We start from the raw sequence: 18,459 nt of genomic DNA, 5'->3' as shown, positions 1-18,459 counted from the left end.
TCCATGAAGTCTTGGACAACTAAAGACAGTGGAGGTTTTTTTTTATCCTGTGGCCTTTGAGATCATCTCAGTTTTTACTGATTCCAGTCTGGGGCATGGAAAGTTGGTTCTATTGGTATTTTTCAAGCAGAATAATAGCAATCTGGCCCCAGTAGAAGGAAAGCCATGAAAAGCCAGACTCCATACTTGGTCAGTCCTGATATTCAACTTCATCATGAATAAATGTTCATTTCAGTGGTCTGGCCAAATCCCCAATTGGATCATTCTGCTACCCTTATATATTTTTCACTAAGGAGATCTATTTTGTTTCCTACTTTTATATGTTCAGTGACCCTGACCTCTATTTCCCTTATGACTGAATTTCAGCACCAATGAATTTTTTTTTAAAAAAATTACATTTATGTTTCCAGGCAGATTTGTAAACCCCTTTGTGATCCTACAGGATAAAAGTTTTCCCTTAAGTGTCATAGTCCAGTTTTTAACTTCAAAGCTACAGTCTGATGAATAAGGTTAAGATCTGAGAAGGGGTTTTCCTCAAGACTTTTGGCTTTTAAAAGGGGAAAGAGAGAAAACACTGGCCAATCCAGTATTAAAAACAGTGTTTAGCAAGTGGGCTTGGGATATGAAATCAACTGTAGTTATTTTGAAGAAAAGAATCCAAGCAGAGTCCTTTCCCTTCTTGTGCTCTGTTATATTTTACAGCATGAATGTAAACCTAGAGGACCATGGTTCCCAGACAATTAACCCAACCACTATCTTCTAAACCTTTTCACATGCTTTTGAACTAGAAATGTAGCTTTCAGTAATTTTCTGACTCAGTTATTGAAGAGTTAAGATAAAAAAAAAAGTGATCTCTTTTCAATTTGATAACTATTTTTAACCTTAGGAAAATTGGATAATTGGCAGAATGCAGGTATAATGAATTGGAACTTGGTTAAGTTCTAGAAAGAAGTGGTATAAACTATATTAATAAAGATTAATTATGACAAAAAAGGCAAGTGAGTCCCATAGGGAAAAACATCTGGATGGCCTGAGTTGTACATTTAGTATTCAGGAGATATTAAAAGATCTTTGGTCTTTTGGTTAGATCATTTGATGATTTATGGGCAGCCACAAATAAAAATCCCACAGAATAAAAAGGTATGGAGGAGTTACAGTTTTACATTAGGGGAGAGAAGACCTTGCTTCAGTGAAATGATGATATCAGAGATATATATGTTAAACTTCAAAATATCAAATGTAGAAACTAGATTTTTACCATATTTAAATATTTTAAAAATTCTTCCTACAGAAAGACTATTCACTGAATTCTCTACAATTCTTTTTTTCTTTTTTCTATCACCTGGTACAATATTCAGAACCTAATGAATATATATATGTAACCACTGTCCTAAAGCATACTTCTTTCCTTACATAAGCTTTGACTAACTGAACTGTGATAGGACTTAACAGTACAGGAGGAAAATATTTAAAATAGTATAACAAAAGTTATTTATACATCCCTTTAAAATGTAATCTTAAAATATAGTAGTTTTTACCCTTAAGAGATATTAACTCTTGATTTAAAAAAATAAGCCTGCAGAAAATAAGTGATCTTTACATTTGCTACAGTCTATATTTATTGGCTTTGGTTTTGGTTTTGCTTGGTATGGTTTTTTCCTATGGAATTGTAGTTATATTTACAGAGTAAATGCTAGGGAACTTTGGATTATAGAGTTAAGGCTTGAGGGAATCTCAGAAGTCATTTAGTTCAAAGCTTCATTTTATTGATGAGGAAACTAAGCCTTGAGGTCACAGGAGTGTCAAAAGCAAGATTTGACTTAAGGCTCTCTGACCCTAGAAAGATAACAGGTTCATTTTCACAAAGTTCAGGATCCCTGCTTTGATATGTCAGATAAGAAATTTTAACCAAAACTGATTCCCTACCATCTTTCAAGGGTTAACATTTTTTTACTACCATTCAAGTCTGCTGGTTTTTAAAGAATGACTTGATGCAAGAGATTGGGTAGAGTAGTATGTCTCAAGCAACTCCCTAGGACTTATCATTGTCATAAATGGATTTACTTCAGGGGTCTCTCCCTACTGGGAGATCTCCTGAAGAATTCATAGATTCTGTAATTTGCGTTGATTAAAAATCCTGGGAAAGAACTATAAAACCACTGTGGAAAATTAAAGCTAGCAGTGAAACTGACTAGGGGGCTGAGAGAGAGATCAGGAAGAACTGAAAAAGAACTGGCATGATTATCAAATAAACAAAGACTTGAATGATACCAAAAACACCAGGAGATATGGATTTATATTCAGAGATTCATCAACTTTTTCCCATTCACTCACAGCAAGAGAGTTTACTCTGATTCTGATATGTAAATGAGTGATAAATATTTTCTTTCATTGTTCCCATTTACCTTTCCTAAAGGTGGTACTTTGGAAAACTTGGTCGCAAAGATGCAGAAAGACAACTCTTGTCCTTTGGAAATCCACGAGGTACCTTTCTTATCCGAGAGAGTGAAACCACCAAAGGTAGGATGGCTAATAGAAGTAGTTGCTTTGTCATTATTCAGTTTTTTTCAGTGGAGCCCAGAGAAGGGGGGAGGGAGGTTATTTTCTTTTATATGCATTAGAAAGAATATTGCATTCCATATTTTATATTATATTTTTAATGCACTATATATATGCATATATATACACACACACAATAAATAGTGTTTCTCTAGCACTTTAAAGTTTGTAAAATACTTTACATGTTATATCATTTGATCTCATGTGCATACTTATTCACATGTACATGTGCATCTCATATATACATCTATACATGTATGTATACATAGATGTTTGTAAATGCATGGTGTACATGTTATTGATAGATATATAAAGACAGCTAAATAAATTCACATGTCTTATTCCCCCCTTCTAAGATTCAAGGTCGCAAATATTTCATATCTAACTACTTAGTATATCATGTTCTCTTTGCAAATAGAAACATATATGTTTATATATGTACACAGAATTATACATAATATATATTGATATGAATACAAGTATACACGTATATAATTACATTAGATATGTATAAGACAAAGTGATTGGAATGTTAATTGGGTGGATTTTTTGCATTGGGAAGGGTTGAGGTAATGAATGGATGATAGGACTAGAGATAGGAGAGTGATAAAAAGATAAAGTTAGGGATAGAAAGATAGAAGAGAAACATAGGTTTGAGGTAGAAAGAAAAATAAGATAGAAAGATAAACTAAACTTATCTTTCTGTCTCTAATTCTAAGTTTAGACATAAAGATAGGATTAGAGATAGAAAGACAAAAAATGTAGTATATGTATATGTACATGTCTGTCTTTTCTGAATGATCAAAATAAGCTCAATAAGTAAGGGGGGAAAAAGTGAAAACAACTACTGATGCTGTGCACGTTTTTCAGGTGCCTATTCACTTTCTATCCGTGATTGGGATGATATGAAGGGAGACCATGTCAAACATTACAAGATCCGAAAACTTGACAATGGTGGCTACTACATCACCACAAGAGCCCAGTTTGAAACTCTTCAGCAGCTCGTCCAGCATTACTCAGGTAACTTCACTGCTATTTGGCTCCCAGGATATGGTGAGGGAGGGAAAAGTTTCAAGTGATAGTACCTCCTAGTATTATTAATATTTTAAAACCCTCCCATTTATATAATAAGCCTTGAAAATTATTTTCTTCACAACAATCCTGAGAAATGAGAATACAAATATTATTAGTCCTATTTTTCATAAGAAAAGCTTGAAATTCTAAGAGTTTAAGTGATTTGCTCTCCTAATACATAGCTAGTAATTGTCTGAGGAGGCAATACTCAAAATCAGATCTTACTCAAGCCATACATAGTCGCTTCACGTTTTTCTATTGTCAGGAGAAAATACTTTCTTTGTCAGCCCTCATAGTAGGACCTTAGCTGGCTTAATTAAGCTGTGCTTTCTCCTAGCTTATGTAATATTAGTTCACATGAGCTCAGGATATCCAGAATAGAGAACAATGGAAAGACTTTATGGCTATTTGTCCTAAAATTTCCAAAGTGCTTTTCTTTCCACAAGCACCTCAGTTAATGTACTCAGCAATCACAGAAATAAAATGGTAAGGTCTCTAGCGGGTCACATACATTGAAGAATCCCTTTAAACAAAACATTACTGTCATAATTGCTGTGTGTACATATTTTCCCGCCCATTGAGAGCAGTGTTCTGTCCTCAATAGAGCTTTATTTTCTAAACTCACCATAACAGTGCAAATGGTACCTATTACTTTTAAAATTAATACATTTTATCTGATAAGGCTATTAATTTTAGTATATCTGAAAATAGACAACTTTAGAATGTGAAATAATTTTCATGGCAGCTGGCAGTTTCTTTTGACCTACATGTCCAACTTGAAACATTCTAAGGCCCAACGGCCTTTATTAAGACATCATTCTTAGTATAATTGCTGCCCCATTCACATTCACCTCTTTAACATATAATAGAGTAGTACAAAGTGCATGTCTATTAGTCTCAGGCTTTAAGAAACAACTAGATAAGTAAAAAAAACATTTAAAGTGATATTGGTTGTTGAGACCCATTTTCCTCCCCTTGGGTTTGGCAGAAGGTTTTATTAAAGGTGTCATTTCTATATATAAAGACATTTTATATATGTCATTCTATATATAGACAGATAAATAGATTCACTCTTCTAAGTTTCAAGAAGGCCGCAAATATTTCATATCTATACTAAGTATCTAGCGTATAGTGTTCTCTCTGCACATAAAAACATGCATGTTTATATATGCACACATAATTATACATAATATATCTTCATCAATGAGAAGCAGTAGGGTATTGAGGGTATAAGGATAGCCTTAGAGTCAGAAAAGCTAGCTTTAGGGTTAAAGACATGGTTTAAACTTTGAACCCCTCAAGGCATCTGCCTTAAATTTACAGGTAAGTTGCTGATGTGCAGTTAGTGAAGGAAGTTTCAATACTAGGAAACCCCTAAACCAATGAAATTTCAGGTCTGGATGCCCTCTCCACTTTTCTCTGTTCCTCCCCCATAATACTTTTGCTTTAGATGAATTTTGATAAGAAGAATTTTGGGAGGGATGAGAGAAATATAGAGCAGAATATCTGAGTTTAAATAATACACTTGAAATGCCCAGATGCTACATGGATTCATAAATGTTGAAATCTATTTTATTATAACCACATATCAGTGGCATAGTAGAGTCTCTGGTGTTTTGATTCTTTGAAAACATGTTGCAGAAGGCACCTTAACAGCATCGTAAAGATGAGAAAGGAGATAATTTTATAAAAAGCAGTAGAAAAAAATTTTATCTTTTTTTTTTTTTTTAAAAAGAAGCATCTTAAGCTACACTTGCTTTTTCATGGCCTCTTTTTTTCTTTTTTACATAAGCCTGACCTTACAGGCTTTTTTCTGTTTTTTGTTTTGGGGTTTATTTGTTTTTTCTTGTGTACTGGTTTCCCTTTACTGCTGACATTCACTATAAAGCCTAAGCTAAACGTCATTTCCCATATTTGTCATCTCATTATTATTATATCCTCACTTCTGGACATTAAATTTGTCTTAATATATAGTCTAAACCACATTAGCATTTTTTTTTTTTTTTGCTACATTGTTGGTTCATTTAATTTGAAGTCTACAGAGATTGAATTTTTTTTTTTTTTTTTGTAACTAGTTAAGGTCAGGCTTTGTCTACCTTCCCCATGCCCTTTACATTGTGCTTGAGAAATTGACTTTTCTTGGGACCCAAATGTATATTTATACATTTATACCTGCAAGCTTAGTAGATTTAGCCCAATGTTCCAGTCTCTCATCCAATGTATTGAAATCGCTCTTATAATTTGTGCTGTCTATACATTTGAGAATCCTGTCAATTATACCTTAATCTAAGTCAATGATTGCTAAATGCTAAAATGCTAAATGCTATAAACCATAGATCCTTGGAGCAGTTCTGTATGGCAGTAGTGTCGGATTCAAATAGAAATGACAGCTGAAGCCATATGTTATCTTAAGAAAAATCACAAATGAACATTATCTGTGTTGTATTGTATTTTTATTAATTTTGTTAAACATTCCCCAAGTGCACTTTAATCTGGTTCCTGCATCCAGCTAGTCTGTTCTACAGCCTTCCTTTCAGGTTGGCTTTGATGACCACTATTTTAGCCTAATGTGGCACCTAAGTTGCTAAGTAGATAGAGTCCCAGTCTTCAAGTAAGAAAAATTCATCTTTCTAAGCAAATCTAGCCCCAGATACTACTTAGTTATGTGAGCCAGGACAAATCACCCTGTTTGCCTCAGTTCCATAAAATGAGTTGAAGAAGCAAAGGGCAAATCGCTCCAGTGTCTTTGCCAAGAAACCCCAAATGGGATCACAAAGAGTGAGACATAACTGAAAACAACTGAACAATTATATCCTAAAAACCAAAAAAAAAAGAGCATGTCTCAAAATGTTTTTTAAATCAGAGATTGGCAAACTAGATCCTCCACGTGGTTTTTTTTGGTTTGTTTGTTTTTTACCCTGTAGGAAACTGAGAATGTTTTTTACATATTTAAATAAAATTTTATTATATTTTAAAAATGTAAAAAGCTACTCAGCCCACTGGGCTGCATTCGGTCCTCAACCATAGTTTGCTGAGCTCTATTCTAAGTAATCACTGCATTTAATCTTCTTTTTCACTGTGTTTGTATTCTCAAACTTTTCTGAATTTTGTTTCTTGCTTTTCATTCTTCCCCAGGTTGATGTTTCCCTGTCTTAGGCCACTCTGTGACTTTTTTTTTTTTAACAGAGGCTGGCACATAGTAAGCGTTTAATAAATGCTTCTTGTTTTGACTTACGTGTGAGTTCAACCTCAAAGCAAAATAACAGACCTTAGTATTCCAAAGGCAATGGTGTACACTCTGCTCTCGAATTCTGTAGGGTTTTGTTTGAATACCAAAAGAATGACTAGTGAATTTGACCTCCTTTCTCCATGCCCCAGGTGCAGTTTTTCATGCTACTAGCTTAGAATAATCTGCTGTTCTGTAAAACGTTAAGCTCTAATACCAGGGTTGTAATTATAAATATATTCATTCAGAATACACAGGACCCCCAGTCTTCTAAGCAGAGTCCTAATGATTGAGGGAAGGGAGAGGGAAAGAGAGATGAATGGATTCATGTAAATCAAAGGTGCCATCTGCCCACTTATGGTCTCCACTAAAACATAAGGATGTGTTTTCAAGGTTCCAAGAAAGTATCTAATTAGCATCTGGGACTGAAGCTTTCCATCTTACCTAGAGAATACAAAAACTCAGATTTAAAGTCCTTTAAGGATGGAATAAAAAAAATACAGGGAGGGGGAAACTCGCCACAAATTTTAAATTTTTTTCTGCTCTATCTCAAACAAATGTGTTTCCGTGTGTGATTTCTAATCCCCTGAGATGCTTAGGGTACCCTGCTGACGTAACAATTGTTGTGAGTAGCTGTTGTTCATTGGTGTTGGGTTTATATACTTGTTGTAAATGTTTTGTTTCATGTATCACGCTTTTCTTTTTCCTCTCTGGCTGTTGGCTCCGTTGCTGCTCCTTCAGAGAGAGCTGCAGGCCTTTGCTGCCGCTTAGTAGTCCCCTGTCATAAAGGAATGCCGAGGCTTACTGATCTGTCTGTCAAAACCAAAGATGTCTGGGAAATTCCACGTGAATCCCTTCAGTTGATCAAGAGACTGGGAAATGGGCAGTTTGGGGAAGTATGGATGGGTATGCTGTAACTCAGTTATTCTATTATTATCTTCCCTTTGGGGGAAATAAGGTACTAAAGATGGAAGGTGCAGGAAGAACATTTTATGACCAGCCCATAATAAAGATGTTCTGATAAGAGGGGCTATAATTTGGACAGTGAGCTTTTTTTCATTTCAGAAAACACAAAATTTTATTTATTCTTTGTGAATTTTCATTTGGGGAAAATGGCTTCATTCTTATTGTAATGGTGAGCCTCAATCAATAAATGAAGGAAAGAAAGCCTTTTGAATGCTGGTCTAAAGTCACTACCCTCAGTTTCTGACTGAGAATGCACTGAAGGGCGAGTCACCTTCCATCTTTTCCATTGCATTGCATGCATAATTTTGGATTGTAAGAACTTTGTTTTCTTTATTAATTCCCTTTCCTATAGAGAAAGCTGATGGTTTGTGTTTTAACTTAACTGTGGTTGCCTCGAGTTGTACTCCACAAACCGTTGGATTGGCTAAAGATGCATGGGAAGTTGCACGGGATTCATTGTTACTGGAGAAGAAGCTTGGTCAGGGGTGTTTCGCTGAAGTGTGGTTTGGTAAGGCAGAGAGTGTGTTTTCCTTTGGATGCCCCTTAAGAGCCACTTGAGAGAAAGACTTTGAACAGAAACAAACCAACACCTGCACACTCATCCACCTTGTCTAGGATGCCCTGAAGGATGGAACAAACAGGCCCACTGAAGCATAATTTGCAGAACGGGGCTGTCTTCTAGTTGTGGTTCTGGCTTGTGGTGCTGCAAGCTCATCTTCCTGTGATGAGGGCATTGTAGAGACTGCTGACCAGGAAAACAACATAGAATTGAAGTATCCTTTTCTCCTAAGATACGAGAACATAAGATGCTTTGGAGAAAAGACTTCCATTTTTCATTCACTTAATTCTCAGCGACAGGACACATTTTAAGGGTTCTTTGAGCACAGATTGTAGCAGGTTTGTACTCCACTAATTGAGTTGACAGTAGATTCTTTCCCAGAGCTTTAAGGGAATAGATATCATCGTCATCATCATCATCATCATCATCCCAGCACTTAGTAAAGTGCTTGGCACTTTAATAATATAAATAATCAATAAACACAATAAGTGTTTATTAAGCGATTGATCACATTATGTTAGACATGCATAGAGCACTTTGAAGTTTATTTATTCTGTGCCTATATTATCATCTTCTAGCCTCACAAAAGTCCTGTTGTGGGTAAGTGCTAGATACATGATTATGTCCATTTGACAAATAAGGAAATCGAGGTTCAGAGAAAGTGATTTACACAGTCACAAAATTGGATTTCCACCCAGCCCTCTCCAAGTCCAGCAGTTAATCTGTTAATACCCCACTGCCTCTCAGGCATTAAACTGCATTGATCTAGGCGTGGTCTTGTGCAATCGAAGGCAGAGGCTAGACCACACTTCTCTAAAGATCTTAATTAGCACTTTAATTATGAAGTATTTAAAAATCTTATTTATGAGGCCTAGGGCCCAAAGATTTTAATAGAATCATTCACACATGCAAAAAGAATTAGACCTCCATAGGAAAAATGGATTTTTAAACTTTTAAATTAGTACATTTAAAATTTCCATACACACCATTAAGAGTTCATTTCCTATTGCCATTCTATGAGCAGCTTTGTCTCAGGGGATTTCAGAACCATTATAGAATGCTTCTGTAATTAACTCAATTACTGCTGGAGTTTCTTAGAGAAAGGGAAAATCTAGCCTACTGAAAATTATTGGCTATTACCTGCTACATACTAGAATGTTGCATAAACTTTCAGATTTCTCATTTTATTTATAAGGAACAAATTCTGCCATGTAATCACTTTCTGCTTCTCAGCATACATCCTAGCATTTTGTATTTTGTAATAGTAAGAGTCAGACTTCCACCTGGCTAATAGAGCTGCCCCCAATAAAATGTATTTTTTTTTTAATTCTCAAATTAATGTTATCCAAACTATAAGTATTTACAGTTTCACTTAAATCATTCTTTTTTTTCCTAATCAGAAATCAGCAGCTGTTTAATTACCCAGGAGGGAAAAATGTCCCTTTTGTATAGTAGCAATTAAAAATCATAAACCTTAGAATTGACTCACAAAGCTAAAAAGAACCTTAGAGATCTAGTCTAGCCTTTCTCTCCTCATTTTATAGGAGAGAAGATTGATTAAAAAAAAAAAATGAACAGCCAAACTATGTCAGTGTCCTTACTTTGAATATCAGGAACATTTACTAATTTTTTATTTCAAATTTAAATATTAATTTTTGTTCCCACCAGCTTTTTTATTTTTCTAATTTCAATTAATAGAATTCATTTTCTTATTGTGGTTGACCTTTCATGAAATCTGAGGATTGTTTCCCTCTACAATGCTGAATGACAATGGCAAGTAGAATCTAGATTATTTTGGGTCTGTTTTTGTTCTTTATCAATGCTTTATTGCATGGATGATCCAACAGCAAAAAGGACCCAATCACAGAGCTACCAAAACCTGAATTGAGACCACTAGAAACCAAAAATCATTTCTCAATTAAATTTATACATACTGAAGCACTCAAGTTCTTTCTAAAAAATATATATGTCACATAGTAGACTTTGCTTTAATGCAGAAGGAGGGTTAGTACCCCTATTATCACTAAGACAGTTAATGGATAAGTGACATCAGCTTCTGTACTTCCATCATATTTGATGGTCATTATGTATGCAAAGGCCAAGGTTTTCAGCTTGATTTCTCTTTCATATTAATGAAACAGAAATAGCACTTAACCATGTGGGCCTACCAGAACCAAATTAATGGGGAAAGTGGTGAAAGAATTGCATATTCAGGCATAATCTTTAAGTAGAACTAGTGTCATTTTTTTTTCTCTTGAAAACATTTACAGAATCCTTGTAAATGTTTTTGTTTCCCTGGGGAGTTCTATAGGGTCTATTTGTAGGGAAGAGGGTGCTGTGGAAGGGGAAAGCTGATAGTTGATTGTTTTTAAGCAAATAGTTAATAGTTTCAAAAACCATTTTTCCCACCAGAGGATCTCTAATTTTGCCTCTCTATTGTGGGATGTCTGTAGGTACCTGGAATGGGAATACAAAAGTGGCCATCAAGACTCTTAAGCCTGGCACAATGTCTCCAGAATCCTTCCTCGAGGAAGCCCAGATCATGAAGAAACTGAAGCATGATAAACTGGTCCAACTTTATGCTGTGGTGTCTGAAGAGCCAATCTACATTGTCACGGAGTACATGAATAAAGGTTGAGTAATGGCTCTCCCTCTCCTTTCTCCATTGGGAAATAGGGGATTGGTTCAGTGAGAAAAATGGAGCCGTCTGCCTGCTTGCCTCCAAATCTAGGATCCTCATTAGGAAAGCACCAGTTGTGTGTTCATTAGTGAAAAGTATTTTTAAAACAGTTCAGTCTGTTAGTATTGGTCCCTTACGTCCTTCCACATTCTAATGTATTCTGCCTACAAGACCTGGAACTCCGAATTTTCCAAATATTTCCAGGACCCTATTATTTAGACTACTCGACCTGCTGGGTTATGCTGCTCAACTATTAATTTGGATATAGCTGTTTATGTTTGATTTTCTTCTTTTTTGTGGTCCTAAAACTACAATAGGGAAAAAAAAAAGAAATTTACATAATACCTTTGTTATATATTTAAAAGGAATAGCAAATTGTATATAGGAGATTTGCAGTTTCATGTTTGTCTTTTATTATATTATGTTGCTGAAATGCTTGTTTTATTCCATAAATTAAATTTTTTTTATAAAGAAACTATAGTAGAAAACAAATGAAATGTGGCCTTTACTGTTTCCCCATCATATTTCTTCTTGCTACCTTCTTAAATATACGGATAAATGCAAGCCATAGTGTAAAGGGCAGTCTTTATTTCGTTCTTTCTTTTTCTTTACTTAATTAAAGCAGTATTCCTGGGGGTGAGGCCAAGGATTACTTTGTTTTGGAAAAATAAATGAACCAAATAAGAAACAAAAGGTCTTAAAAGGAAAGACATTCTACATCAGAAGACACTTACTGTAGTTCTGTCTTCCCCTCCCACCCCAAGTGCTTTCTTTCAAAAAAGATTTGATTTATTTTTTCCTGGCAGATCTTCTGTCCCTTTTCTCCAGGGTTTATTTCATAAATAACTTGTATTCCATGATTAAAGCTTAAAAAATAAAAGATGACCATTGTAGGCATGTGGCCTCTGCAAGTGATTATTTCAGTTTTTGGAATTCTCCCTGACCCTTTTTAGGCCCATTTATAATAGCTCTTCTGAAGCTTTAGCTGTTTTGCTTTTTGCTTTCTGATTTAAGGTTCAGATGATTATGACCTAATTAAGAGGGAATGCCCACTCCATCATATAAAAATCAGAATAATTCTCTTGACTTAAATTTGTAAGTAATCTAAGTTGTAATTTCCCCCATCACTCTTCTGTTTGGCTTGATTTTCAGAGGCCATAAACTGAGTCATGAAGTTTGTCCCATTCTCCTATGAATGATATTAATAATGATTTAAAAAAAAAAAAAATAGCGACAGTAATAGATCAAGAAAACCTGAGCTTGGTTGAATGTGACCTTAGCCAGGTCACTTATATTTCTGTGCCCCAGGCAACTCACTAAGATTATAAATTGCAGATGAGGGGCTGGTTTTCATGGTTTCCTATACCAATGAAATCATAGATCTAATACAAATAATAATAACCGACAATCCGATGGCACTTGGAGGTTTCTAGGGACACAGTCCTTCCCCAAATACCTATGTGCAAGATCTGAAGCAGGATTTAAAGCAAGGCCTCCTGCCTCTTGGGCCAGATTATAATATGTAATCACTCTCTGAATAAGCTTAGTTGAGCTTTAGCTATGGTTTATGGAACTTTGGGTTCACCATCCTTTTGTCCAAAGGGATAAAACTATCTGCGAGCTTTTCTTGCTCAGGACTTTGTTCCTTGTATGTTATTGTTTGAAATGAATGCATTGTTCTCACCCCATCTGAAAAGAACCTTTCTTGCCCTGCTGCAGTGTTTGCCTTTTGTAGTAAATGGCTGCAATGGCCCTTTTCATTCATAGGGAGTTTGCTGGATTTCCTAAAAGATGGAGAAGGGAGAGCCCTGAAATTGCCTAACCTGGTGGACATGGCTGCACAGGTATGTGTGATTGAAAACGGGCATCTCGCAAAGAACACGCTCGTGACAGAGAAACGCGGGCTGGTTTTAAGCCCTCTCTGTTGTGCTTTAACAGGTTGCTGCAGGTATGGCTTATATTGAGCGGATGAATTACATTCATAGAGATCTGCGATCAGCAAACATTCTGGTCGGGAATGGGCTCATATGCAAGATAGCTGATTTTGGATTAGCCAGATTGATTGAAGACAATGAATATACAGCAAGACAAGGTGAGTGCTGATTATTAATTAGGGTTTCTTTTTAAGCAGCAATTTTCTAAACTATAACTGTATCAAGACGTTTTATTCAACTACCCCATTTTTTTTTTATTTATCTTTTGCTTTTCCTATGATCCCTATTTCCCTATAGGCAACTAGATAGCACAGTGGATTGAACCCTGAGCCCAGAGTCAGGAAGATGTGGATTAAAATTTAGCCTCAGACATTCATAAACTGGCCAAGTCATTTAATCTGTTTGCCTCAGTCTCTTCATCTGTAAAATGAGGGTAATAATGGCACCTACCTGCCGGGGTACCTGTGTGGGACAATTGGGAGAATGATTATAAAGTATTTGGCACAGTGCCTAACATACAGTAAGCATCATATAAATATCAGCTATTTTATTGTTATTAATTATTATTATTGTCCCCATTCCACTTTCCTAAATAAACCATGAACAAAGTTTAAATATAGAATTCATTTGCTGAACTGATCCTTTACATCCCCACCCCCTGTAGTCTCATCTACTCCCCCCATATGTATTCTACATTCAACCTAGACAGGAAGAGAAATTGCTTGCTGGTGGGTGGTCAACCAGCTGGCTGACCCTTTGGCTGATTTCTGAAATCACATGTTGCTTTTCCTTTGAGCACCTGGGTCTTTGGAGTGAAAAGGATTATAGAAGGCCATGAGATTCTCATCATGGACCTAAAGAAATGCCATTCATTCTCTCTCATCCTTTTCTCCCCTTCCCCAAGTGAAATTTATGGAAAAAAACTTCCACCACACATAGATCCCACACTGGTATCTTAAATACTTAATAACTCCAACGTATAAACCAATAGGTGTTCTAATTAAGGAGATACCATAGAGACAAGTCTTGGGGGCTGTGCCAGCCACATTTTTTTCCTAGTTTGTCAATTAATTTTCTATTAAACAACTTCATTACCATATGCAGTTTGGGGTAACAGATGGCCTCTTCTTAGGGAATTTGAGGTTTGTGTTTTGGGGGAGGGGATGATTTCCTTCTTTTTAAATGAGGTCCTATTCCAATTCCAGGCAAGGTTGAATACTGGGTGGGCTATGCTGAAAGAAAATATCTACATGGAATTTCATATAGATCTTTTTCTTTTGTTATTAGTATTTAATTTCACTCCCCATCCCTTTCTATAGTATGGGAACAAGGACAGAAATGACCTTAGCAGTGCGCTGCTCTGAGGATAAATCTCGAGCTAATATCCTGACTAGTACAGATGCTACCCCAAACACTAAAATACACGTAAGTCGGCTGTTTGTATTTTCCCAACACGTGGAGGCTCTCGTTCTTTGGCCAAGTATGCACAGCCCAGTGCCGAGGCCAGATGGTGCGTTTCGGTCTCTAAGCGTAGCAGACAGGCAACCTCGATTAGAGTTGGCAGCCTAGGGAGAAATGGGAACGGGAACCTGAGGCGATGGGAGCCAGGCAGGACGACAGGGAGCAGTCGAGCAGGAAATGCCAGCAGGATTAAAACCCAGAGGCTAAGGTTTCAAATCGTGACGGCCTCGAGGCAGGGAAAAATTATTAAGCATAAAGTTGATTTGTGAAAAAGATAGAAATGGCCGGTCTTCTTGGTCCCACGAAGGAGACCATCTATCTTTGTGCTGAGTCCCCAAGACTCAGTAGGAGCTAGAGCGATATATTTAAAACTTGCTTCCTGGGTGGTTTTGGGGAAGAGGACAGACAGTATTCTTGTACCTTCCTCCCCCCACTACCTCTTTTTTTTTTTTTAGTAGCTCTTCTCATCCATCATATCATATTAATACAGTACAGTTAAATGGATTCATTCTAAAAGTAGTCATATACTGTTAGACCCTCCATGAACAAGTAGATCTAGGGTCAGTTGTCATCAAAGAAGGGGATATGTCCACTATGCAGTTGACAAGTTTAAATATTATTCTTGCTTAGTTGTTCATTGGCTCCTAACAATAATAGTAACCTGATATTTAAACATTGCAAAGTATTTACATACATGATCACATTTTTGTGGCACAGCAAAACAGTGCAGTACAATGGAAAAGGAATTGGATTTGGAGTTAGAGGACCCTCGTTCAATCCAAAGTTTGCCACTGATATCCAAGGACAAATCTCTTTGCTCCTCTGGGCCTCAGTTCCCTCAACTGTAAAAAGGGGATTGGACAGGTCCTTTCCACACTCTGAATTGATGATCCTGTGATTGAGCCATTGATAACTCTGAGGGTTAGATAATACAATCCTTTTACCTCTGTTTTACATACAAGAAAACGGAGAGGGAAAAGTCACCTGCCCATGGCTAAGAAGCAAGTTGATATTTAGATCCAGATCTTCTGATGCCATAGCTACAGCAAATTCAATTAAGTTTAATTCAGTAAACATTTATTAAGTGCCTTCTATATGCCAGGAAAATGGCAAAGCCTACTACATCATCATAGCTCTACTTAAGGATTTCTAGTTCATTCACAACATTGATTCACAGCCCCCCTCTCACCCCCATAGCCCCCCACTATTCCTACACAGGCCATCTATTACCACACTCTCCATGAATCTCAGATCATCAGCAGAAGCAACTAATCTAGGAGGTGGTCAAGATTGGATGCAGAGGCAGATTTTTCATTTGGTCTACTTGTAGGATCATAGATTTAAAGATGGAAAGAGCCTCAGATGTGATCTAATCTACCCCCTTCATTTTCTGGAGGAAGAAACTGAGGCTGAGAGAAATTACATGACATTTCCAGTCCTCCTTTGCCAGTTCACAGAATTTTAGAGTTGAAAGACACTTAGAGGTCACCTACTCCAACACCTTCATCTGGCAGGTGGAAAAAAACAAGGTCCACAAGGAAAAAAATCCTTTGTCCAAAAAAAGTCCTTTGCCCAAAATTCCCCTGGTAGAAAATGGGAAAACCAGGATTCATACGCAGATTATGAGACCCTTTCCTCTACAACACTTGGCCTGAAGCTTCTAAATCTTTTACAGTGTTTTCAAGCATACAACAAACAATAGGAATTGAGAAGAAATGGACTATTTAAAAGATGAAATTGAAAAAAAAAAAAGCAGAATGTCTTTCAGGAGCAGGGAAAGGAGAATGGGAGCCTGAGGAAAATTAAAGAAACAACTGCAAATGTACCAGAACATTGGGAAGAGAAGAAACATAATGTTTAGACATCATGGGAAAGGCAATATGTGAAATTGATGGGGGGGAAATGGAGAAAACATGGTTTATTTTGGTGGGCAAAAGTCTGGATAAAGAACAGTGAAGGAAATGGGGCTGGAACTGCCTCTAAAGTGAAAAGACCTGCATTCAAATCCTGATTGTTGTTCATCACCTGTTTGACCTTTGATAAATCCCTTAACCACCAAGGGCTTCTGTAAAATGAGGTCCCTTCTTTCACTAGATCTGTGATTCTAAATAATTCTAATGGAGAAATCTGCCAGTCTTTCCTCCAAGCAAAGAAACAACAAATGAATTTGAAAAACCAGTATAATAAAATGTAAGAATTCAGGAAAAAGCAATTAGTAAGCTTTTTTTCTTTAAAAAGAAGGAAAACAAAACAGAAATCAATTGTTTCGCTTTATTTTATTGATTTAAAAAAATAAATAAAAAAGAAGCACCTTTTAATATTCATTACTGGGGAAGAGACCCTCATTTTTGAGGAGACTCAGGCAACCTCAAATGAAACCAGCCATTTATAAAATTTGTCACACAGATTTGTCTTGAAGTGATATTTTCAAACAGCAGTGCCTGGATATGCATTCCACTCATGCATGCTGTAGGCAGCATGCACAGTGCATACTTATGTGTCTGTAAGGGATTAATCAGCTACACTTGACAGCTGGTCCACGTGCCTAATAATATGTGCAAGTTGAGTTTTATGTTACACACAGACCCAGTCCATGCTGTGACTTCAATCATGTAAGCTGTTTGCAGTACACAGCAATGCATATCAGTTAGAGATATTCTAGAACTAGAACTGGCGGCTATTTTTCATCTCAGTTATGAGTTTCCTTTCTTAGGGTAAAACTATCTTCCTGACAATGGCCAACGGCCCAGCTGTAATGTCCATCCTAGAGCCCATCACACAGCTGGGTCTCTGACTAGTGACCAAAGAGGCAAGCTTGGGGAGGCAGTGAACGTTGGGCACAGGGCAAATCTGTCTCCATCTGCTTATGGGATCATAGATTTAAAGCTTATCTAGCTGCCCCATTTTGTCCATGAGGAAACTGAAATGCCCAAGATCACACAGGTGGTAAGCATCAGTACAAGTAAAAGTAGGATCTGAATTTAAGTCCGCTGACTCCAGAGCCAGTGGCAAATACCTAACGTCAACTGTCGCTTATTTTTTAGGTTATTCTGGATTATTTATATGTTTCCTCCTCCTCCATTGGGCTAGGTGGATAGAACTTTGGGCCTGCAGTCAAGAAAATCTGGCTTCAAATCTGGCTGGCCTCAGAAACTTACTGTGTGACCCTGGGCAAGTTTTTTAATTCTGTTTACCTCAGTTTCCTCATCTGTAAAATGAGCTGGAAAAGGAAATGGCAAACTGCTTGCCAACAAAATCACAAAAGGAGTCACAAAGAATTGGGTATGCCATGTGGTGAGCCATTTTTATAGTTGCTTTTCTTTGTGACGACTTCCTTAATACCACTTTGTACAATTCTTGTCTGATAGAATGTTTGCTATGCCCTTATTTAGGTGTGGTCCATGTTGCCCAAAAGATGGTGTTACAAAAAGGTATAAAAAGGCCTTTTTGCATCTGAAATAGTGTGACATCCCAGCTAGAGATGTTCAGTATCTCCACCTCACATTCTCCCCTAGCACTGTTGCTACTTACATTGTAAGCACTCTCTGAATCTCTCTCTCTCTCTCTCTCTCTCTCTCTCTCTCTCTCTCTTTCTCTCTCTCTCTCTCTCTCTCTCTCTCTCTCTGTCTCCGTCTGTCTGTCTGACTCTGTCTCTCTCTCTCCCTCTCCTTCCCCATGCCCCACCATGTGTTCCTGTTCTTTTTACAAGCTGCCCACCCCATATTTTGTCTTCCTTGATTTGAGGCTGTCAATCATACTCTAATCATTGTCAGACTTCTGTAGTTCACCTCAGTTACCACAGTCACGTCTAGAAAAATTACTAATATAGTTCAACTCCAGAAACTGTTCCAGCTGATTCTCCTCTTAATCCTTACCTCCCATTTCTAGCTGGGTGCTCTGTCAAGTTCTATAAATACTTGTGAGCCGAGCAAGGTAGCACGCGCTGCTGGTGGGGGAAACCGGTTCATCCTTTGAGCTCTCCAGAGTTTTCAGCTGAGTT

At 36.9% G+C, this 18,459-nt stretch overlaps 1 protein-coding gene across 8 annotated transcripts in view; it reads left to right on the top strand.

Moving 5' to 3' along the window:
* FYN (FYN proto-oncogene, Src family tyrosine kinase) overlaps positions 1-18,459 on the top strand; it is a 272,216-nt gene that overhangs the window by 209,613 nt on the left and 44,144 nt on the right. For 4 of the 8 annotated variants that reach the window (XM_051997549.1, XM_051997551.1, XM_051997552.1 and 1 more), the window contains 7 exons: positions 2,417-2,520; positions 3,430-3,579; positions 7,601-7,765; positions 8,178-8,333; positions 10,838-11,017; positions 12,832-12,908; positions 13,003-13,156. In XM_051997549.1, the coding sequence (XP_051853509.1) occupies positions 2,417-2,520; positions 3,430-3,579; positions 7,601-7,765; positions 8,178-8,333; positions 10,838-11,017; positions 12,832-12,908; positions 13,003-13,156 (986 nt within the window). Of the gene's footprint in view, positions 1-2,416; positions 2,521-3,429; positions 3,580-7,600; positions 7,766-8,177; positions 8,334-10,837; positions 11,018-12,831; positions 12,909-13,002; positions 13,157-16,134; positions 16,668-18,459 lie in introns of those variants that run through there. The other 4 variants (XM_051997555.1, XM_051997554.1, XM_051997553.1 and 1 more) reach the window with 4 other exon arrangements.

This window comes from Antechinus flavipes, chromosome 4 (assembly GCF_016432865.1).
Source record: "Antechinus flavipes isolate AdamAnt ecotype Samford, QLD, Australia chromosome 4, AdamAnt_v2, whole genome shotgun sequence".
Classification (NCBI taxonomy): domain Eukaryota; kingdom Metazoa; phylum Chordata; class Mammalia; order Dasyuromorphia; family Dasyuridae; genus Antechinus; species Antechinus flavipes.
This window is presented reverse-complemented; position numbering and strand designations above follow the sequence as displayed.